Here is a 25,123-nt window from a genome sequence, read left to right on the forward strand (position 1 = left end):
TATACCTGAGCTGAGAAGGTGTGTGCAAGAATCATCTAGTAGAAGAGACATACCTACCTACAAAGCACTGCGAGGCGGTAAATAAGTCTAAGTGCTATTGCTATATTGTAACTGTCCAGCTCTCTGCTCCCACCTCGTGATCATCCAGCAATTTACAGTCCTAAGGAACAACTCCAGTGACTAATTCTATACATAGGTAGGCTATTTTCCAATCAAAGCTGGATGGCTGGATAGCTACTAGTCAAGAATACTGTTGCTGTTTCTATAGAAGATGGTTTGCAACAAAAAAAAAAGTTCTAAATTTATAGTTCCATAAACTAATGTCTATGTTGAGCATTTTAACTTAAAACTGGAGGGAAGTTATAAAAGAGGAATTGTTTTCATTCTTACCTGGATTTCTAGTTCTGCAATATGTTGCTGGAGTTCTGCCACAGCTGCTATGCTGTCAGCCTCTCTGAGTCTTACAGCCATCACTTCTTCTTTATTCTAGGAAAAAGAAGTGATAAGTGACAAGCTGAATCACACTGCAGGAAAAGTGATGTAGAAAACAAATGGATGGATGTTTATATTAAAAACATTTTACAGTTACTATAAGCAACTGGACTCTTATCAAGATTCCCTCTATAAAAAAATTGACCAGCTTACAGGTTGTCCTTAATTCACAACTACAATAATGACCAGAATTTTCCATTGCTAAGCAAGGCAGTTGTTAAATGAATAACATCTGATTTTATGACCTTTTTAGTTAACAGCTGCAAAGCAAATGACTACAGTTGTTAAGTAAATCAAGCAGTTTTTAAGCAAGTCTGGTTTCCCCTATTGACTATTCAATGTTAAGGTTGCAAATGGTGATCATATGTCCATAGATTTCTGCAAATATTGTAAACACATACTGGTTGCAAGTTCCCAAATTTTGATCACATGACTGTGGAGATTCTGCAATGGTTTGTAAGTGTTAGGACAACTGTAAGTCCTTTTTTTCAGTGCCTTTCTAACTTTGAATGGTTGCTAAACAAATTGTTGTTTGTAAGTTGAGGAGCACCTGCATATCAATTTTTTCAGGATTATATTTTCTCAAATATGGAATAGATTTTCAGTGATGAGAAAACTTGAGTGACACCATTGCTTGTCCATTCTAGCTCCTGACCATGATACCAATTTAAAAATCCTGTAGTCTTCAGCTACTCTAAAGCTGACTGGCTTTGTTGTAAACCATAATCAGCACCAGAATACTGAAATAAATAACTGCCTTCCTTTTCACAATCTGTGCCCTCCTTCCCCATAAGCCCAACTAGATAAACATCTGTTGCACATCTGACCACTAAGCTTTCTTCCCTCAGCAAATAATAAACAGGAAGAGATTCTGATGGGGATCAAAACAGGAATAAGTGGTTAACTCACAGAAAACACCACCTTAACTATAAGAGGCTCATCAATGTTGATTATTTATGGGAAAAACCCAGATGCACCTATATTTTTATTCTGACCCAAATATTGTTTTATATAAGGTTGTCCACAATTTGAAAACAATATCTATTGCAGAATTCCAGCAAGTTATTGAGTTGTTTAAGCACAAGAATAATATGCTTATTTAAGAAAACATTGCTAAGCAGGGAAGCAACTTCTATCCAGCCCCTCCATTTCTGAAATGTATCTGTATCAACAAGAGTTTTATCTCCTCTCTTACCAATCCTTTAATGTGTATCTCATGTGCGTGTTAACATACAAGAAGCATAATAAAACACAATCAGAAATTTGGTCTAGCATTTGTTCAAGTCTAACAACATAGTAATGGATCACCTACAGGTAGGCAAATGTATAGGATAAATATACAAACAATAAATATCACAATACACTCTATTTAATCAAAACATGATTGTATGCATGGTGCAGAAAAGTTGCAAAGTTTTCCCCAAGCCGTGAGAAGGAAAATGTCTGATCTTTTTTATGAAATAAACCCAGTACTTTAAGTTAGTACTCTAATCATTGAAAACTTATCTAGAAGATTATATAGAACATCTCAGTACACTTCCTAGAAAGTGATATAAAGTATATATAATAAAGGTAAACATTCCCCTTGCACATACATGCTAGATGTTTCTGGCTCTAGGGGGCAGTGCTCATCTCGGTTATAAAGCCGAAGAGCCAGCGCTGTCTGAAGACGTCTCTGTGGTGATGTGGCCGGCATGACTAAACGCTGAAGGAGCATGGAACACTGTTACCTTCCCACCAAAGTGTTCCCTATTTTTCTACTTGCATTTTTACGTGCTTTCAAAGTGCTAGAAGCTGGGACAAGCAATGGGAGCTCACTTTCTAACGCAGCACTAGGGATTCAAACCACCGAAGTGCCGACCTTTCTGATTGACAAGCTCAGCATCTTAGCCACTGAGCCACTGCGTCCCCAGTATATATAATATAAATGTACAAAAGCATGATTTTCTACAATTAAAAATTGTATTTCTTTTAATTAAAAACATGATTTTCTACAATTAAAAAATTTCATCTGATGTACAAATGATATCCTATTTGACAACTTAAGTAAATGCCATCCAATATTAATGATAATTAGGCATTAAATCTACCATTCTTCCTGAAAAAGACGCCCGGTAATACTAATACAATTAACATAGGGTTTTTTTTAAAAGGTTACAAATACAATATGCAATGAAATACAATTTATTTATCCATTGTCCATACCTTGCATTCAATCTCTGCTTGCTTTCGTTTTGATTCAGTTAACTGTGCGAGAAGCCCTTTGTTCTGGGCAGACAAAAACTGGACCTTTCCTTGAAGGTTTGTGATCTCTTGCTCAGCCCTCCGTAAATGGTTGCTGTTGATCTGGTTCTGGTGAAGAATGAGGCAGACAAATATTAGTTGCCATCCAGCCAATATAATGCTTTGAAATGGAGCATAAATCAATGCAGACAACACAGTGGTGGTATGCTACTGGTTCGGACCGGTTCAGCTGAGCCAGTAGTCAAAAAAGCCAACAGTCAGCTGAGAGGAGGAAAAAAAAATCATCCACCCGCCCCTGCGCTTTTCTCTTCTTTATCCTCTCAGCTGATTGGCGCTGCAGGTCTTAGCTAGTGTGGGGAAAGCTGTGTGTAGGCATTAGGCAAAGCACGCTCACCAAGCCACGCCCATCGAACTGGTGGTAAAATAATTTGAATCCCACCACTAAGACAACAGAGCCTGGAGGTAAGAGTGATGAAGGCTCAGAAATAATGCTTTTATGCACAGGTAATTCTGATTTATCTTAAAAACATCTTCAATGAGCCCTCCTTCCAAACATAGTTCAAAATTGCCTGCCTAGAAGCAGGATATATTTCCAAAACTAACATTGTAGAATACGGGTGTCAATCTCGCCACGTCATGTTGCCGTCACATGATGCTTTTTGTGTCAAGTCTTCTTCAGATGGCATCTTTTCCTTCTTCCATCCCTGTGCGAAGGCTATTCTCGCCACCGCAGTTATGATATGCATAATGATGTATCAGATGACCTTGCTCAATTTTCCCTTAATTATTCTTAATAAGAATATTTCCAGTTCGAGTTCTAATTTGTTAGCAATCATTCTTAAGTACTTTCATGGTATCACTGGCAGATATTCTGGCAATGGCAGATTCAGGGTAAAAATTATTTTTGTATGCTGAAGATATTCTGGCAATTCTGATATATATATTTTTCAACATCTTTGCCTAATTTGCTACAGGTGGTTTAACAATCTAGAAAATATTCAGATTAAATCATTAATTGGAGGAAAATCTAATTTCTTTCCTTTGGGATTTGATATATGTATGATTCATGTAGAAAGACAGTCCACCAAGGACTAACTCTTGAAGAAAGAAGGTTATAAGTTATCAGAATTCCAGAGCTATCTTCTAATAATTGAAAAACATATGGAATAGAGTCAGAATAGCCAATAATGGAACTTCAAAAGATCCAAATTTTTAAACAAGTTTGCTTCTTTGGACAATGTTGAAATTAATTCAATGTACAATATGGCTACACTGATTTTGTGTAATATATTACAAGTCTATTGGACTATTCAATGAATGTATCAGAAAGGATAGACTAGATTTTCTTTCTCGGAAGTTTAAGGAAATAGACTGTCAAACATACTAAATTGTTTGATTTGGTCATGCAGAGTTTTGGTTTCTTTTTGGAAGAATATATTAACATGTAAGCAGAAGTCTGGATAAATGTTTTCAAGTTAAATGATGTTAATTATTTTGAACTACAGGTAGTCCTCGACTTACGACCACAATTGAGCCAATATTTTCTGTTGTTAAGTGAGACATTTGTTAAGTGAGTTTTGTCCCATTTTACAATCTTCCTTGTTAAGTGAATCACTGCAGTTGATAAGTTAATAACTCACTTGTTAAGTGAATCGGGCTTCTCTATTGACTTGGCTTGTCAGAAGGTCACAAAAGGTGATCACATGATCCCAGGACACTCCAACCCTCACAAATATAAATCAGTTGCCAAGCATCTGAATTTTGGTCATGTGACTATGGGGATGTTGCAACAGTTGTGTGGAAAACGGTCATAAATCACTTTTTTCAGGGCTGCTGTAACTTCGAATGGTCACTAAACAAACTGTTATAAGTTGAGAATTACCTGTAATGGTTGGTCCTCCCTTTTTGGTTATATCACATGTGATAAGTATAAAAAAAATGGCTATTTTCTTTTGAAGAGTTCTTGGTAGGTGTCAAACTCGCAGCGTCACGTTGCTATCACATGACTTTCGTGATGTTTTTCCCAATCATGGAACTGGGATGGGTGTGGCCTGTGTGTGGCCCGCAGGCTGCCAGTTTGCTTATCAGAAGGTCGCAAAAGAGGATCACATGATCCCGGGACATAGCAATGGTCATAAGAATGAATCAGTTACCAAGCATCTGAATTTCAACCAATGATCATGGGGTACTGCAAAGGTTGTAACTGTGAAAAATGGCCCGAAGTCACTTTCTTCAGTGATATTGTAACTTTGTATGGTCACTAAATGAACTGTTGTAACTTGAGGACTACCTGTACATTCCAAAATGGTAGAAATTGACTATAAAGTAGGCTTTACATAATTAAAAAAAGATACCCCACCCCCCAAAAAATTCCTGGGAAAATGGAAAAGCCCATCCCCACCCACCTATGGAATGGCCACATCTAATCTGCATAGCTGATCATTATGGCCATAAATTTAGCTGATGAAAGGTTCACCTATTTCTCATAAACAAGACACAATTCAAAATGAAACCACAAATTAATTGAAATGTGGGTATGTTATATTCATTAGGCTTTGCTGTTTTGGATTACATGTGACAACCCTAGTAGCTCTAGCCAGCATATCCAATGTGAATGATTCCAGGTATTGTAGTTAATGAATTTCTGAAGAACTACAATATCTCCACAAGTTGCCTATGCAGCGTATATAAACACATGATCCTGTATTAGTGTGTGTGTGTGTGTGTGTGTGTGTGCATTGCTTATATATGATCACACAGAACACCTATACCCCCTACTGGCTGAAAAGGTTAGAAAAATGGCTGTTTAAACTAGGAAACATGAAAAGTCACGTATGGATTTCAATTCACACTGCTTTTTAACACAGTAGTATTATATCATACAGTTACTCAGTGTTATTCTTTTTTTTAGATCCTGCATCTTCAATAATTGCTTTTTTACTTTTATAACATACAAGGCCGTACTGGACCAAAAATAAAGCAATCTAACAATTTAATGAAAAGCTAAATGTTTTCATTTAGAACATACATTCTCAACGTGTGATTTCTGGATCTAAGTATTCATATAGATAAAACATATCACTTAAAGATCTACTTGTAAATATCCAACAGTAAACCTTTGAAAATAAAAAATCAAATTTCCATATTAGTAGTGTTGGTGGTGGTGATGAGAATCCTCTAGGTAATACCAATATGAGTGTTATCCCAACTCAGGGTTCATAAGGTAGTGTGTAAACGTTTAAGTTTTCAAAAACTCTTCATAAAGCAAGATAAAATAAATATAGTCTGTGTTTAAGTCGTATCTGCCCTTAGAATTTGGGGCAGATTACAGAGGGGAAAAAAGGGCTTTATTAAGGTTCTAGAACAGGGGTATCAAACTGGCAGCCTGCGGGCCGGATGTGTTACACACAGGCCACACCCATCCCAGTTCCATGATTGGGAAAAACACCACAAAAAGTCATGTGATAGCAACGTGACGCTGCAAGTTTGACACCTACCAAGAACTCTTCAAAAGAAAAAAGCATTTTTTTTTATACTTATCACATGTGATACATCCAAAAATGGAGGACCAACCATTACACGTAATCCTCAATTTATAACAGTTCGTTTAGTGACCATTTGAAGTTACAGAAGCCCTGAAAAAAGTGATTTATGACCATTTTTCACACAACTGTTGCAACATCCCCATAGTCACGTGACCAAAATTCAGGTGCTTGGCAACTGATTTATATTTATGATGGTTGGAGTGTCCTGGGATCATGTGATCACCTTTTGGGACCTTCTGACAAGCCAAGTTAATAGGGAAGCCAGATTCACTTAACAACCAAGTTACTAACCTAACCATAACATAGGGTTAATTTACAAATTCATTTGCTCCTCTCATGGACTCCACCATACACAATTTATTGCCAAATTAAGTCACTTAACAATGGTGGCAAGAAAGGTCGAAAGAAGGGGCAAAATTCACTTAACAAATGTCTCATTTACCAACAGAAATTTTGACTTCAATTGTGGTCGTAAATCGAGGACTACCCATCAAACCTTGAGAAATTTCATTTATGCTTTTCAAATATTGCATTCTCATGGATATACTATGCAATCCAAATATTCAATATTTTTTTGAGTTACTATGTTTCTTACCTGAGTTTCCATTTCCATCATCCTTTGTTTTATTTCTTTTAACTCTGCTTGAGTTTCTGCTTCTCGGAGTCTGACTGTCATTAGTTCATCTTGAAGTTCATTTACAGTATTTTTTTTAGGTGGGTCTTTCCATCTTCCAGAAGTGCGAATTAGATGACGCTAAAAATAGGGCTATGTTTTAATGTACTTCCATGGATTTTGTTATTTATCCCACAGTGCAATATTCAGTTTCTCCATATCTGCTGCTGTGCTCAAGAGTTATTTTGCAAATTTTACATTTCAGCAATAGAATAATATAAGCTAACATAAGGCTTTAATTTCATTCACAGTTTTTCCCACCAAGCTATATTCAACAGCAGTTCCTTCTGAGAAAACATGTTTCGGAGTAGGCTGCCTTTCACCCAGGAGGTTTAAAACCGTATCAGCTTTAAGAAATATGTATGTATGTATGTATGTATGTATGTATGTATGTATGTATGTTATTCAGCTTTGTTCGGGTATTTTCCCACATCATTATAGTTGTGCTTTTAAAGTTGTAGCAACGTTTCGGCAGAATCTCATCTGCCATCATCAGGCTTCTGTATTGTGTTCGTCTGTGAGTCAGACTTTTACAGCCGTTTCAGTTTTAAATTTGGGGCTAGCCTACTGCTGTGCCAGAATGGTTTTTTCTTCATCCTGATTGGTTGGGAGTCTTGCTCTGTGTTTATTGGTCTTGGAGTTTGCTGTGTTTTGCTTGATTGGTGTTTCTAATATCTTCTGTCTGTTTTGTAGCTTTTTTTGTCTTGATTGACTGGCAACATTGTTTTTCCTGTATTGGAGGCTTTTAGTGCGGCTAGGCTCCGAGTAAACAGATGGCTATCATTTATTAGGAAGCTAGGTTTCATCTGGGTGCCTGGTTGGGGTATGTTTGAGCTGGAGTTATCAGGGGGAGTCTGTTTGTGCCCAGGTCTTTGGCTGGCTTGTGGTGTGGAGATTTTTTTGTTTGAGAGTGCAGACTTCCTCAACGCCCAATCCCACCACCACCCAGCACAGATAAACTTCGTGGCCAAAACTTTAATTTCCAGAACCAAACACCTGGTAGACAAGACAAACATAAAGACTGAACTATGCACCCTGACTAAAAGTACTGACAGCCAACAGCTTCCACAAAAGCAAAATCACTGGTTTGATCCTCAAAAACACACTAAGACATAATGGAGACCTAGAAGATGAACAGACCTATGGAACAGCTGTCCTGCCCTACATAAGAGGTACTACAGACAAAATCAGTAAGATACTACTCAGGCATCACATCAAGACTGCCTTCAAAACAGACAGAAAAATAGCAGCCATCCTAAGAAACCCCAAAGATAAAATTGACCTGGAAAACCAAGGCATATATGAAGTCCCCTGTGCATCATGCCTGCCACATACATTGGACAGACCAATAGAAGAATAAATACCCACCCAGATGAACACAAAAATGCAGTAAAAAAAGCTGGAACACACTTCCTCACTAGTCCAACACATGAAAGCCACAGGTCATAGCATCTACTTCAATGGCACCAAAACCCTAGCCACTATAGAAAATCCCAGCTACAGAATTATCAGACAAGCCATAGAGATTGAAAAAAGACCTGAAAGCATGAATAGAAGAGACGATTCCACCAGACTGTCAATTATTTGAAAGCCTGCATTCACAAACAGCTTTTTCGTAAGAAAATGTGTGGCTGAGGTATTGGCAGTGTGTCTATCAGCCTCCTATGTTGTAACAACCTGGGTAATAGGCTGTGTGATGACCTTCTGAGTTCTATTGTTGTGACATCCTGGGTCTTGTGCTGTAATCTCCTGGGCCACTGGCTATGTTGCAACATCCTGAGGTTTTTTGGTGTAACTTCCTGAGTTCCATGATGTGATATCCTGAGCGGGTGGCTATGATGTGACGTTCCGGGTTTTGGTTTGGCTCCGATTTTGAGGCCTGGATATGTGTTCATGGCGTGTGTCAGTTTTCTTGGTTTGCGCGTCGGGGTGTGTGGCAGCTGGTGATGCTGCCATGGTCTAGTTTCTGGACAGTGGTTGTCTTTCGTCTATGGGATAGGTTTGGGTTTAAGTCTGGTGAGGGAGAATGGTGGTGGTGTCATGTGTTGTTTTGGGTCCGGTGTTGGTTTTCATGGCTGGGACTCATTTGTGGATAAGGGCTAGTTTCCAGATGTCTGGTAGGCAGGAGGCATCATCCCGTTTATTCATGTTATGGGGGTGTTCCTCTCTTTTGAAGGCTTCCCTGATTATTCTCTTGTTGAAGTGTTCAGTAATAGAGATTAATTTGGTTCCCTCAAAATTAATTTCATAATTTCATTAATTTCAAAACAAAAAGGGCTGTCAAGCCTGACACACAAGATTAAAAATAACCCAATACAGAAGCCTGAGGATGGCAGATGAGATTCTGCCGAAACGTCGCTATAATAAAAGTACAAATATTAAGACATGGGAAAATACCCAAAGAAACCTAAATACCATACATATAAATACCCGCAAAAACATAAGAAAACATACATACATATATATATATAATATCTTGTTTGCTACATAACATAAGGTTAATTTACTAACTCATTTGCTCCTTTCATGGACTCCACCATACAGAATTTATTGCCAAATTAATTTAGGGGTTTAGTGTTTATCTGCAGAGAATTACCTGCCAGTGTTCCTCCAAATCTTTAACTTGTTGCCGAAGTTCTTTTAAACCCATAAGAGCTTCTGCTTCTCTTAGTTTCACTGCAATCAATTCTTCTTGAAGTCTAGCAATATTATTCTCATCAGGCAAAGAGCTGTTCCTCTGCAGAAAACAACAAAAGACACAATATTGGCACAACATCTACCTCTTGCAGCTACGGGCTAATTTACTAGCAGTTATGCTCTAATAATTCAGAATATAAAAATGATCCCTCCTCCTCAAATAGGGAAACCTTTCTTTTGGAAGGAGCATGTTATTTATTTCTTCACTGTAGTGATTAAAGAACTGAAAGTTCTAAAGAAGACAGTATGTATCTCTTTGGCTGACCTTATTTGGGCTCAGAAGTCTTGAGTGGGAGAACTCCAAGGATATAGGCTTAGGCTGGGAAGTTGAAAAGACAACCCAGAAGAAAGTAACACCAAGCCATTCCCACATTGTAGCAAGGTGATCACAGTGTTGAATCAGGAGACCTAGATCCTAGAGGAGACCTAGATGGGTCCACCCTCAGCCCCAAAAGCTGTCTGAGTGGCTTAAGCCAGTCATCTTCTCATCTCAGCACGATATATTTTATGTTCTGGAGGAAAATAGGAGACAGCAGTATATACAGTGCTATGAGCTCCTTAATGAAAGATGGAACATGAATCAAATAAATCAAGCAAGCAAGCAAGCTGCCAAGAAAACTAAGTGGATTTTCCCATGAAGTCACCAGTAATGAAAGGTTGACTTCAATTTGAAGATGGCTTTTCTCTTTTTACTGTACTTTCAACTATTATCTTCCTGCATAGACAACAATTACGTCTGAACTGTAGAGAAACAGCAGTTAACCAATATCAAACAAGATCATCACATCCAGTTCAGGATGCAATTTAAAAAAACATAAATTACAATACATTTTAGATATTCAAAATTAGCTTGACTGTTTTTATATATAGAGAAAATAATAAAAAGTGACAAATCCTGCATTAATAATTTATAGCAAGGGTCAAAATTCTACATAAAGGATTCTTCATATCTTGAGTGCTTCAGTAGAAGACTCATGTCATCTTCCCACAGTGGTACTGAAAATAACTGAATATACAGTAATGTGCCTGATGCTAATATAATGCACAAATGGAAATATATGGATGAGATGGTCCTTCAACTAAGTCTAATTGTGGACATTCAATCATTTCTTGAACAAACAATTCCTTTTTAAGGTAATAATTAAAACTGACCCATATTTATCATGCACCTTAAATTATATTCCCTTTCAATGGAAAATAAATTTTCCAAAGCACCAAAAGCCAAGGCAAGAAACAATGGTTGGAAATTAGTCAAGGAGAGAAGCAATCTAGAACTAAGGAGAAATTTCCTAATGGTAGAACAATAATCAACCAATGGAACAGCTTGCCTTCAGAAGTTATAGGTACTCCATCACTGAAGACTTTCATAAAGAGATTGGACGACCACTTGTCCGAAATGACATGATCTCCTGCTCGAGCAGGGAATTGGACTAGAAGACCTCCAAGGTCCCTTCCAACTCTATTATTCTATGTTATTCTATGTTATACAAAGTATGTAACGGTCAAAGGATTTGGAAAACTTTAGATTCTACAAAGTGTTCATAGTTTGACTTGCCTTTTCCATCTCAAGAACCTTATCTTGCATTTCCTTCAGGGCACTGTGTGATTCGGCTTCACTTAGTTTTGCTTCGATCAATTCTCTTTGCAACTGCAGCACAAAGTCTTCACTGTGGTGGGAACTGCTTTTGTGCTACAGAGCAAGTAAATCCAACATTGGTGTTAGCAGAAGGAAGGGAGGTATCTTAAAATGTAAAATCATGCACATAATAAAGCAGACAAAAAGATGCAATATTGGAAACAGTAAAGCTTCTTTCCCTAAAATATTTCTGTTCAGAACTACAGCATCACAACAAAGACAGTGCTATTCCTTTCAAAGGTTCAATATCATGTACACCTTCGTTTTCTTTCCACAGTTATTTTTTCCCCAACCCAAACATGTAATCAAAATTAATTGTTTCTAAAAGCTGAAGGAATGCTGATCTAGTTTTCTTAGGTCTAATAAAAAACTACTCAATTAGTCAGAATTATTAACCTTTTCTGGTAGTGCTAAAGTTTTGTTCCAGTTGACTAACAAACCACCCAGTTCTGAAGATATGGTAGAAATATTTTAAGACTAAAAGGTAATGTTTACTTCTCCACTTAGCCACTAAGTCAGTGTTTTTCCAAATATAGGCAATCCGAGTCAGCCAGTCTGCAGCAATGACTAACTGAGAACTCAATCTTTCATTTTTATATTGTTTATTATGAGCAAACCAGCCAGAGCCATTTCTTTCATTGCTGAAAATAAGGTAGAGAGATCTGCCCACAGCAATCAAGAGTTAGTTAACAGATTTGTATCTGTGCCATTATCAAATGTCACTGAGAGTCTATCAAGGAAATATGTGGCCATTCCCAAACAGCACTATGCACCCTATTGCCACCACTGCATTAAGGATTTCACCTCTGAGTGCAATTGCAGCCAACAAATCACAGCAGCATCAAATGTACTCTCCCATCCTGTTTGTTTTTACCTAAATGTCAACAGTATTTTAATATTTTGGCTTAACTGGCTGCAACTATGCAACTGCACAATGGATAACTGACCCTCTTTTCAACAAGACTTTGTCACTGTAATTTGTTACAAATATCATTCCTATCCAAAGCCTCTGGGCAGCTTACATCTTATAACAGCGTTCCCCCAAACTTTCTGGACTGGTGGGCCAGTGGCAGTGGGAGTGGAGGGGATGATTTCATGTGCATGCCGCTTTCACAAATGCAGATGTATGCGCAAATGCATACACATGCGCATTTGCCCACCACTTCTGCCACCCAGTTTCAAACAGGGCTGGCACTGGGCCGCAGAGTGGGGGCTGGGGACCCCATCTTATAAAACATAACACAAGTCACTAAATTACAAGCAGTTTTAAATACTGGTGAAGTGTATGATGACAATTTCCTAATAGGCAAAAATCTGTGATTCATCAACCTGGAAAAGAAAATATGCATTATGGCATACACTTAAACCTGGAAAAGAGACTCCCTTCTCTAGAAATTTAAACTTTCTAAATGAAGTAAGAAAGGGAAGAGATCATTTCCTGAAGCCTCCAAAATGGTGCATTGACTCTCTGAAACATTTTATGCACATAGAGAACAGGGCTTCTTAACTTACGAACTATGGATTCCACAAAACTTTACAGGAGTCTGTGAACCTCCACAATTTCAATTTCTTATTCAAACAAAAAGGAAATGAGCAATTCCTCAATGAAATTTACTTTGGGGCACAACTAAAGTTTTTATTTGTGCAATCTAAATTTATTTAAAGGTTTTAAGGAACTGGATATTAATTTTTGCAGAAAAAATGAGAGGGTAGAATCTTATTTGTAAGACTGTATTTTACATTCTGCCCAGGGAAAGAAAATCCACTTCCAGTGCTATAAAATTAACCATATTAGATATTTTGTGTACTTATGCACACTTTTCTGCAGCAGAAAGTCCCAGCTTTTAAAACATTCTCAAAAATTAGGAACCATTTGTAACAAATATGTTTTCAAAATACTGTTACAAACACCAGGTTTAAATGGGGCCCAAGTGTATTGTTTTTGAGAGCAACTTATTTAAATTCAGTTTAATCATCTGAACTTTATGTCTAGTTATTCTCAACTGATAATATTTATTTGGAATACAATCAAAAATGTTATTTTTTTGACAAAACAGAGTCCTCCTTCAAAGGCATCTGATTTAAAGCAACCAAAGCCATTAAGTATGCAACATTTGTTTTAAAAAAATCCACAATTATTTATAGCCATACAAAATACTTGCAGAACATCCAACATTATTTTTTATACTACCTTAACCTTTTTTAGGCAGCAGTACAGCATATAACAGTTAAATACACTTAGTTAGAATGCTACTGATACAAAATTCTAAATGAGGCCACAAGGCAAGAAAAACAATCTTTCTTTTAAACAATGCACAATGATAGAATGACAGTGGACAGGGTCTGGATATTATTCATTATAAAGTTTTAACTGAAAGGAAATTTCAGGTCACAGTACTTGAACTGAATATGTGCAGGCAGCATCTGATTTAAAAATAGGGAATGCTTTATATAGCATTTGGTTTCTTCCTGTGGCATCTATCCATTATTTCTCACCACATTCTTCATGGCTACCAAGTCAACGCTAAAATCTTTCTTTACCATTTTTAATTACCTCAATGGAAATGAATTTGTAATCCCCTTATCTATCCAAACATTCTAAGAGCTTTAACTTGTTCAAGGCGATTGAATTCAATGATTCATGTCCGGTGGCTGTCTCAGACAATTCCTAGAATCTATATACATACCAAGCAATTTGGAATTATTTTAAGATAATGCAACTCAATTGGAACTAGAATGCAACACAAAGCACAGATGCTGTATCAGGATCTGGAAAATATCACAACTATAAAAATGCAAATTCAGAAGAAAAAATTGTTTTGCCATATATTAGACATCTCAAAGGACTGGAATACTATTTCATATGATACAAATTTGGTATTTTATTGCTACAATTTGGGCTGAATCACCAGGATCGTTCATATGAGGTTGGACTAATCCTGTTGTATAAATCATGCATATGCTCTCCTTGATTATATTTTCAAGTTTCTAATGCTGCTATTTATATTATTGATCAGAATGTAAAGCACTTTTATTAAACAATAAACTGAACCATTGATTTTGCAATGCAAGAATCACAGTAGCAGTAATAATGATTAATGTAAGAGAATCTACTACAGTCTCAAGAATTCTGAAAGTGCTTACAAACAAAACTTTCACTGGAAACAATTTCTGAAAAGCTGTCTTCTATACTTGCAAAACTATAATTATCTCCAGAAAGCTGTATTTTCTTTGTGAGTCTTATCCCATTAAAGCCCGCTACGTTTCCAAGTTTCCACCAGTAAACAATAGTTTTAATGCTACATTCCATCCTCACCTGCTGCAATTTGCAATCACAGGTTGGAAGACAAGAAGCTGTCAACAAGAAGCATGGCAGAGAGCTAATCTCCATAATCTTTTTTTCAAACATGAAGTAATCAATAACAAGAATCTCTTTCTTTCCCACGTGAGCTAATCATCCATCTGTTCCCAGAATCCTTAAGATTCCAATCAACTTCTACTTCCTTTGTTATTTGTTCTGCTAGAACAGGGGTCTTCAAACTTGAACAACTTTAAGACTTGTGGACTTCAACTCCCAGAATTCCACCTCCTAGTCATGTTAGCTCAGGAATTCTGGGAGTTGAAGTCCACAAGTCTTACACTTGCCAAGTTTGAAGACCCTTGTGCTAGAACCTAACCACAATAAAGGTATTCTTGATTTATGGAAATGTTATTTTTCCTTCTGCTTTCATAACCCCACACTGTTATAATTACCTAACCCAACCTTATCAACAAAAAGTAACAGGCTATAAAGTATTTCTCAGTTATCAATTATTTGCTAATGAACAAATAAAACAGGTTTAGTAACGTTTCAATGTTATTTTCTACACAGTGAAGCTGAAACCAATTCTAGTTTGGAAAAACCATCTTCCAATATTTTTCAAACAGTACAGACAAAATAAAAATATTTCTATATATAGGTAGACCTCAACTTACAACCATAATTGAGCCCAGAATTTATGTTGCTAAATGAGACATTTGTTAAGTGAGTTTTGTACCATTTTACGACTTTTCTTGCCACATCACTGAATCACTGAAGTTGTTAGGTTAGTAACATGGTTGTTAAGTGAATCTGGCTTTTCCATGGACTTTGCTTGTCCCACAAAACACAGGACCCTGGGACACTGCAACCGCCATAAATGTGAGTCAGTTGCCAAGTATCCAAATGTGAATCACGTGACCGTGGGGATGCTGTAATGGTCATAAGTGTCAAAAATGGTCATAAGTCACTTTCTTCAGTGTAGTTGTAACTTCGAACATTCATGAAACAAACTGTCATAAGTTGAGGACTACTTGTATTTAGATACAAAACAATAATATTTTTGTTTTGGTGAAACTTATTTGATCCAGATTTGCACATGGAATATAACTAATACGTTAAAAAAAACTTCTACTATTGAGTTTCTAACTTTATCCAAATAGGTGCCTTCCAAATGGGTCAGACTCCCAACATTGCTAGCTGGAAAACTGGAAATTGCAATCTATCATATTCAAAGGGCATTCAGTTGATAACAGCTAATAGCTTTTAATGGTAACTGTGGCACATTACATTGACAACTTAATGATGCATAATAAAATGCTCTTATCATCCCCACTTAAGAGCTTTTTAAACTTCACAAAGATTTGTCAAATTACGTATCTAGCCACATAACACCGTGTGAATAGAAATAGAGAGAAACGTAGGCATCTGGCAATTCAGAGCCCCCCAACCTTTTGGATACCAGGGACTGGTTCTGTGGAGAGAGGTTTTTCTGCAGATTGGAGGGGGTGTGATTTTGCGTGCTGCCTGCAATCCGCGGATGGGGCTTCGCTTGTTTGCGTGGCCTGGCATGCACCGGCCGGGTTCCGATCCACAACTGGAGGTTGGGGACCTCTGCTGCAATTACACTTTATAGTCATTTGTTTGTATATGCCAAATGTGATCATAAGAAAATATATTAGGAAATTGGTTCGTTAAAACCAGTAAGTTTTGTTTTGGAGTAAATTAGATTCATATGGAATTCTTCACTCACTTTCAGTTTCCTTTCATCAATGAAGATTCAACCATATTCAGTGTATTTGAAAGAACAGAATAGAATAGAACAGAAACCAAGCCATGATGAACACAAATAAGTAAAAGTAAAGGAGGAAGACCAGAGATCAAGGTGCTATCAGCCTTACCCATTGTTGCTGTTGCTGCAGCTCTCTGATGGTATTTTCAGCTTGCTCTAGTTTAGTAATGGCCTCATCACTCTGTTGTTTGATGGTGGCCAACTCCCGTTTTGTAAGATAGTTTTCCTCAGCTTCCTGGGCCCTCGTCACTTGTCCCTTAGGACATAATTTTCTTTTTAAAGCAATTGGAAGGTCGATCCAGGGAAGACCGAGAGTTTTATATATTTATTCTGCCGTATGGTTAAGGTCTTGCAAATCATAAATAAGTGTTAATAGCTAATACATAAATTTAGTAAAGTAAAGCAGTTTAGTTACTGCACCACTTTAAAATGTTTAGTATCCTTAAGCAAGGTCAGCTGTGTACCTGCATTCAGTTGAATTCTGTTCATGCATTTATAACTTCATTTGTGCATGCACACGTCTGTTACAAGTTTATGGTAATCTACGGAATTAGTGGCAAAGGATGAGAGCCCACCAATAATTAAGAATCCTGAATGTTATTAGAAGTAACATGCAGGCATGTGCTTGAATATTATCTGAATGGCACAATTGCTCAATTAATTACAGTAAACATTTCATATGAAAATGCATGTAGTTATCCATGCACTAAAAATAGAAAGCTAAGGGTTTGTTTGGTAGCAGAAAAAATAATTAGTGTGAAATACTAAAGTAGTATACCTGTATCAATCTATCTGCCAAGGAAGCACTTTCCTACAAAAAGGGAAAAAAATTCAGACAGAAATAAGAGAAAAGAGAAACCAAGTAACAGAGTAAAAACAGAGAATTATGCTCAAATTCTACCTACTTTCCCAATACAATGAAGTTAAAGCATGCATTTTCCCAGTCAACAGGTCTTTCAGTAGCATAGGCTAATTGATTTGCAAAAATAACATTTAATATTTTTACATTTTTCTTTAAAATTCAATAGTTCCTTGCGTAGAGAATTCTGCAGTGACACGTAGAATATATTTGATCAAAGTGTTACAAATTGAAAGGAGGCATAATCTGAGCATATTTTAAAAGTTTGGCTACTCAAGAAAGGCGGAACTACTTGTGCTAAGCAGGATTTGAGGAATAACAGTTCAGTAATGAAAAAGTCAAGTATGAAGATCTGGAGTATACAAATGAAATATGGCTAATTTTAGCCAAACCTGGCTAATTTACCATTTACAATGGAAGAGAACTTTCAGAATAATTCAAATATTCTGCCTTTTTTCAATTCAGAAATGTCCACCTTAACCACAAATGTATCAGACATTTCTACATATAAATACAGCAACTCGGAACAAGATAAATCAGTAGATCCACATGCAAAATTTGCTTTAAGGAGCATAGGACACAGCTTAATAAAATGTGTTTGTATTAGCAGATTAGATAAACTTCTTGATGTACAGATTAGGGAAAAATTATACTGCAGACAATATATTCAAATGATTTAAAATTTTAATCCTTTTCTAAAGTGATATGATTTAGGAAGGCAATTTCCATTCTACTTTGTGAGATCCAAGACAGAAACTTTTACTAACAAGTAATATTTCCTCAGAACATACTAAAGACAGCCCTGGTTATGGAGAATAGCCATACCCTAGGGAAGAAGAACAAAGTTTTGGGATCAAGAACTAAACTTTTACGGCTCTTTTATTTTTGGAAATACTTGTTTTTTAAAGAGATGTGATTGTATTGGAAAAAAGGAACCCTATCTATTCCCACTAAATATCTATCATAGAAGGAAGGATGGATTATATTTCATACTGTGAGTGGTAACAAGCTTTCCACAGCTGAGGAGGAAGGCTCTCAATGATGTCATATTGATAGACACCAAAATACATTTAAAATATTTCAAGAAAGGTACTAGCTAATCATTCTAGAACACTTCCTGAATCACAGCCCTTCCCAGGGATATTGATTTACCTAGATTTAAAAGCTAAGCATAGCATGATCTATCCTAGAAGTTGGGCATCCATACTTACTAGGCTCTCGTTATTTTTCAAGCTTTCCTAAAATGGAGACTGGTCTCTAAAGAGCTTATAAGAATGTAGCATGAAATAATTTATACATATGATAGAAAAAAGGAATATTATCCCTTAGATCCTTTGGGTTAAACTTTGTAAGAGCCAACAGATTTTCCAAATCTGAGTCATTTAGAAACACGCCAATTAAAAGAAGTTCAAGAACATTTCAAGATAAACGGCAGACCCTCTGATTATTCTATGAATGCTACCTACTGCAAGGTTTTTAAAAAAATATACTTTAGGAGCTAGGAGCAAGATTTGATTAGATTGAATTAGATATTTCTATCATATATTTAATTTGATAACTACATTTTTTTGAATATTACAGAAAACCTGAACAACGCATGTGTGAAAGCGACCTCATGATACTTTAAAAACCATAGTGAACAATATCTTAATCCAGGGGTCCCCAAACTTGGCAACTTTAAGACCTGTGGACTTCAATTCTCAGAATTCCCCAGCCGGAGAATTCTGAGAATTGAAGTCCACAAGTCTTAAAGTTGCCAAGTTTGGATACCTCTATCTTAGTCTTATTTGGGCTAAAGGAGACAAAACTCACAAATGTCCACTGCTAGCAGGAAATTGGATTCCTACTGCTTATGCATAGAGTAGAAATTCGGATGGATTCTCTAATTCTTGCAGCTATTGTTGTCTCTACTAATAAGAACAAAATAAAATTCTGCCCCAAAAGTAAACATTTCAAGAGTGACGATAGCATTATAAAAGCAGCAACATTGAAGAAACAGAATATCTTTGACAATTTGCATATGGTTCAGATTTTCTGCTGTTCTCGATATAATTACCAGGTCAATATGAGCTATTAATCATAGCTTTCACCCCTGGGAAAAATTCAGCCTATTTCCACAATCCCAAGGAAAGTAGAGTTTTTCAGATTGCCCACGCATTGGTAAATATTTCACACCACAAGTATATTTGTAGTACCTTCTGCAGCTTAAAATAAGGGGATTGAAATGGAACAAAAATCTGGCATGACACAACCCAATTATGTACATCTGAATTCATATTTTCTAATAATGCTGCATCAAGAATTTAAATGATATATAACACACTTCATTTTTAAAAATAAACTGTTATCGTTGCTATCCTTCACCTCACTGAGTGTTACATAATTATTTTAGGTCCAGTTATTTCTGTTCAAATACATTTTCATCTTCACCATGCAGCTGCCTGACACAGTTTTTTCCTTCAGTAAGCACTTGATTCTGACACTATTATTTGCACTCTTCTCTCTCCCTCCCCTCTTCTGAAAATTAATGAAACAGGCTGATTTTGGAACATACTTGATCCTCTAACTGTCAAGGGGAGAAAAAAATCATGGCTCATATAAAAGGATTCAATTTTCAAAAACAATTACATGTAATTCTTTTTATGTCTACAGTCCATCTAGGAATAAAGGATGAAGCAAAATGGGAAACAGTTACTTGATCTTATTAGAAATTACTGGTATTTGGACAGTGACATAATTAATTTGGAATTTGACAGAAATTCCCATTCTTCATAGCTCTTCAGAGGAAAAGGATAAAGGTAGCTATTCTTTTCTTAAAAACCTGGAAGTGAGTATATTTGCAGCAGTATGAGGGGAAATGAAATTCTTCATTTGATCTAAGCATAAACTCAAGCAAAGATTTACTGAACTATTGACAAATGATGTAATTCACCTGGGTTTTATTTTCTGTGATAAGCCTGGAACAAAAACAAAATTTCTAGAAGTAATTCAAGTTTGAAAAAAATGGACAACAGCTTGACAGGGTATCATATTTTCTCAGTTAATTGTAAGTATCAAAGAAATAGAAAATTTAGGTGGAAGAACTATTACACAAATGCGAAGAATTCTTTTCTTAATGCACAGTAGAAAACGACTTGCCTTCCTTTCTGTAAGATCACCTGCCAACTTTCGATTATTGTCCATTGTAAATATACTTTAATTCCCTTCTCCCTTCTCCACAATACCCACACTTATGTTTTCATACATAATGGCAACTATATGTATAGCTTAAAAATAAAATCTTATTATGAAAGCCCATCAATATGAGGAACAGGAATAACACCATATTATTAATCTTCATGCAGCTACTCTGTTATTAATAAAACACTTAGAACTAGCGTATTTCAGGCTTCAGTTTCTTGGACACTTACTTTTTCCAGCGTTTCAATTCGCTGTTTTAAGAGTCTGTTTTCTGTTCTCAGTCTCTGAAAATCAAGCAAAACTGTAAAGAATGTTATCTGAAATATTATGAAATAATTTCTATCTTCAGAAACTGAAGGTTAATTTTTTTTTTAAAAAAAGGGCCATTCTGTAGACTGCAAGGCTTATAACAGTTGCCAGACCCAAAGCTAGATGCTTCTCAGTATTTCCTCAAAGTGGAAACAGACTCCTGATATATCACATACCTCACTCTTTTCTAATGGTGCAAGTTATAACATTTTGTAAACCTCCCAGAGCCTCTTCAAGCAGCAGGATAGGCAGCATATAAATTTAATAAACAAACAAACAAATAAATAAATATTCAAGCTGATATGTCAGTGATCATCAGGGAAGTTACAACTTAATTCAGAACTGCTCATAGCTAGATTTAAAAGATGGTACTCAAAACCAACACTGTGGATGCTGCTTGCTTTCTCATTAAAATACATTCAGATGTGCATGTATTAAATTTAAATGTTAAATTTACTAGTACATTAAACTCAGGCATATAGTAGAAAGATATTTTGCTTTTGCTAGAGTCCTTGTTTATTCATTTATGGCAACTTCACCTTTATTCCAAAGGTCTTAAAACAATGGATTCTTGATTTTACCTTTTACATCGTATTTCACACAATATTACTCTCAGGGATTTCTGGCAGAAGGAAATTTTGAACTAATTCAAAATGAAACCCAATATTCCAACTGTTTATAAACCATTGGTTCTCAAAGGTACTTCTGAATTAGCATAATTCTACCATTAGGTATTAACTTCCGTATTTCCTGTTATATTCATTAAAAAAACCTACAACAATATTAAACATGGGTATATTAAAATACAAAAAAGAATAAAAACAAATAAAATAAACCCCACAAACATATACTTTATATGTATTGTAATAATAATCCTGTCCAATCTGATTTTTATTACACAAGTGAAATTCCTGTTATCTTGCTCATAAGATAACTACTTACCTTAATTTCAATTTGTTCTTCCATTTCCTTTGTTTTTATAGTAGTGTATTCTTTTTCTAGCCTAAAGAATATTGAAAAACATGATAATCTCTTTTTAATAATTCAAAACCGTACATACTAGTCAGTATACCAAATTATTGTTCATATTAATTTGTGTGGGACATCAGTGGCTATAGAAAAGAAGGTAAGATAATGGAAGTGCCTACATTTTTTGTCTAGGGATGAGAATAAACTCTTGGTTATATGACTGGCGAATAAACTGATTTTCCAGAAACACCTACATAATAAAATTCACATACTTATGTAGAAAGTGAATGTCATAATTTAATGATTCACCTCTTTGTAATAATAGCATGGGGACATTTTATTAAAAAAAGAAATACCTACTTTTTCATCTTTTTTGCATTATATTTGACTTGGTAAGCCATTTGGATTAACTTGTCTGGTCCACCATCAAATTGATGTGGAACAACCTTTTGAAAGTGCTGGAAAGAAAATGAAAGCAGAGAATCAGAATCAGAAATGAAAAATATGGATTTATACCCCGTGTCAAGTAATACAATACAATGGCATGTTTAGCTTACCTGTAACATCCCTTCCATGTCAAGTTGCACTAATTCTGCTTGATTCATCTGGAGCAGTGCCACACCAACTCGAAACACAATCTCGAAACCCTGTGAATAATGTCATTATTTTCTTCTAGACAGATATCTGTAATGCTTATTATTTAAGAATATTTTAAATATCCTTGCATTGATATATTTATTGGAAAATTACTTTAAACTTAATTAACAACTCATTATAAATGGGGATTTGAATTCAGCTTCCCCAGAAACACAAAATGTTAACCAAACAGCCATCAATCTAATTTGATAGTCATGATAGCTTACCTCAGACATAAATATATCAAATATCCTTGTAGCAATTGGTAATGGGAAAGATGTAAGAAAAATAGTTAAGAACCATGAGGATGCATACATAGAAGTATGGAAACTCTGGGCCTGGAAATGCATAAAAAGCTCTGGAAGTTGCTCCTGAAAGAACAAATATCAAACAGTTGTTTTCAATAAAGTTTCTGAAATATGCATTTTAAAACATTTTACATTGTTAAGAGATTGGAATTTGAAATCCAATCTGGAAGACTTCATATGTCTGGCATAAAATAATTAGAGATTACTTAAAACAACATTAAATCATTTTTATAACTAGAAAGGAAGCACTGTTATCTCATTAAAACATTTTGCATAGAGAACATGTTCAAAATACGAAAGACAATACGTTAAAAAATCTTAGATGACAGTACCATTGATTCCTTCATTCTGTGCTTAGGGCATTTTTCTGCAACTATACAATCCTTTCTGCAATTAATCAATGCTTATGCACTCAGCTTTTTAAATCTACTGCTTAAAAACACCATAGATATGGGCAAGATTTTTTTTTTAATGTACCTGTATCATGGATTCAAATTGATACATACAAAGGCCCAGCTCAGCCATACTTGGTTTGAAGAGTTCTCGAAGTCGATAATCTTGCATTAATTTAAAAAATACACAGAAGGCTTCTTCCTCTGGCATCTATTTTGAAGGAGATTACAATCACAGCTTAACCTTCTTAGTTACAAGCACTTCAAAAGTTCACAAGACGTTTTCAACACCACTTAATTGCAGGTGTAATTCAAGAGATGTATGTGGAAAAAATTACACCTGCCAAACCTTTAACAAGATGTGTTAAACTGCAGCACTATATACCAGCATTTATTGCAGTATCTAAAGAAGTGAAGAAATAATACTGTTGGTATTCTTAGGTCCTTACAGCTTCCCTATGTATTGGTAAGCAAATGGCACATGTGAAGTCTCCTCTTTCTTTTTTCAATTTGGGTATATATGTTCTGTGATTAACGTACAATCCTGGGTCTTCCTACACTTTTTAACACTAATTATTTATTGACAATAAAAAATGCTGTAATCAATTTTTTTACTATTATTTAATACAGTGCTCACATAAAGCACCATTGGATTGGTGTTATCTGTGAAATCATGTTGAAAAAAAATCCCTTTGATTTATAATCAAACCACATACAATTATGGTTTAGTATCTTTGTGAATGAGATTATATACACCTTGCTGGAAGATGTTATAATTCTCTAGAAATCTTCTCCCATAGAAGACCTATTTCGATATTCTAGAACAACCTTTTAAAGAAAAAAAAAGTCAGATGTAATGGGATTTTCTCCCTTTTAGCAAGCAAGGGACTAATATATAGTTGCCTGCAGAAGAAAAATGAACAAGATCTTCAAACCTTAACTCAACCCCAACAAATTAAGAGTGCAACTTGAAAAATATATACATCTGTGATAAATTATGACAACTCCCAATATGAGGGAGTTCTAATTTGTAAATATTGCCCCTCTTTTTATTATTACTCTGTTACTTTAAATGAAGTAGTAGAATTTCAAGATAACTTTTGTAATAGAAGGCTCTTTCTTCCTACCTGCATAAGGAGCAGACCAACAATAAAAGCACTTCCTTGGCAATAACCAACCTCACGATCCACTAAAGAATATGCCTGGAAAACATTAATAAGAGGGTAACATTTAGAAAGGATAATGAATATCCCCACATTGGCTTTCCCAAATAACCTTAATGCTTTCTACCTCCAACGGTAAAGGTGTGGATGCCACTAAGATACAGAAAATGTCAATAGCTTATACCAGAGTTCCCCAACCTTTCTGACTTGGCAGCTTTGAGCAGGAGGGGGGGGGGAGAGAGAGGATGGTTTTGTGGGAGGGGCAGGTGCATGTGTGTTTGTGTGTGTGTGAGCACTTGATGTTTGTGACCATGCTCACATGAGTGGGGCCGTAAGCACCCGTAACAAGGCTTGTGTGAGTGGGGCTGCTCACATGGCTCGTTGAGGACCCTTGGTTTATACAGTCAGTATAATTATCAATATAATATACTTATCAATATAATTTGCACATGATATTAAGATAAAATGAAACAAACCATATTCTAACAATATGAGAGGAATAATTAATTACAGTTTTATACAGATATGACAAAAGTAAATTATGTATTTATATTTTGAAGAAGGATTTTAAATATTAATTTTAATAACTTTCAAAATGTATTCAATAAATTGCAGAAAAACTTCCATGTTCCATGAGAAGCACCATAACTAATTAGGATCCCTAGCACCATTATTCCTTATATGTCAGAAAAGAGACAAGAGTATAGAACAAGGCTTGCTCCATGTCACTATCATTCAATGCATGTTTAATAATATTAGTTAGTTCAACCAACAGATTATATGACAGCTTCCTCCATTCTAGTCTTTATGTTTGAGATTTATAATTCAATTTATTTTCTTAAAACAAATTAGCTTCTCCTTTAGTTAGTTTTATATTAGCCAACAGATGTAATATAAAGAAAGGAAAGTGTTTTCAATTATACATAAAAT

The 25,123-nt window shown here is 35.6% G+C and overlaps 1 protein-coding gene across 6 annotated transcripts in view; it reads right to left on the bottom strand.

Annotated features, from left to right (window-relative positions):
- Positions 1–25,123, bottom strand: part of EVI5 (ecotropic viral integration site 5) — an 82,919-nt gene that overhangs the window by 30,888 nt on the left and 26,908 nt on the right. For 3 of the 6 annotated variants that reach the window (XM_087930163.1, XM_087930162.1, XM_087930164.1), the window contains 14 exons: positions 24,158–24,232; positions 23,116–23,241; positions 22,558–22,701; positions 22,252–22,341; positions 22,055–22,152; positions 21,668–21,728; positions 20,647–20,700; positions 17,156–17,188; positions 16,487–16,633; positions 11,207–11,341; positions 9,551–9,691; positions 6,877–7,035; positions 2,698–2,844; positions 391–486 (listed from right to left, as the gene is read on the bottom strand). In XM_087930163.1, coding sequence (XP_087786289.1) covers positions 391–486; positions 2,698–2,844; positions 6,877–7,035; positions 9,551–9,691; positions 11,207–11,341; positions 16,487–16,633; positions 17,156–17,188; positions 20,647–20,700; positions 21,668–21,728; positions 22,055–22,152; positions 22,252–22,341; positions 22,558–22,701; positions 23,116–23,241; positions 24,158–24,232 — 1,506 coding nt within the window. The remainder of the gene's footprint in view (positions 1–390; positions 487–2,697; positions 2,845–6,876; positions 7,036–9,550; positions 9,692–11,206; positions 11,342–16,486; positions 16,634–17,155; positions 17,189–20,646; positions 20,701–21,667; positions 21,729–22,054; positions 22,153–22,251; positions 22,342–22,557; positions 22,702–23,115; positions 23,242–24,157; positions 24,233–25,123) is intronic. The other 3 variants (XM_087930167.1, XM_087930165.1, XM_087930166.1) reach the window with 1 other exon arrangement.

This window comes from Pseudonaja textilis, chromosome 3, assembly GCF_049901715.1.
Source record: "Pseudonaja textilis isolate UNSWEBS1 chromosome 3, rPseTex1.2, whole genome shotgun sequence".
Lineage (NCBI taxonomy): Eukaryota > Metazoa > Chordata > Lepidosauria > Squamata > Elapidae > Pseudonaja > Pseudonaja textilis.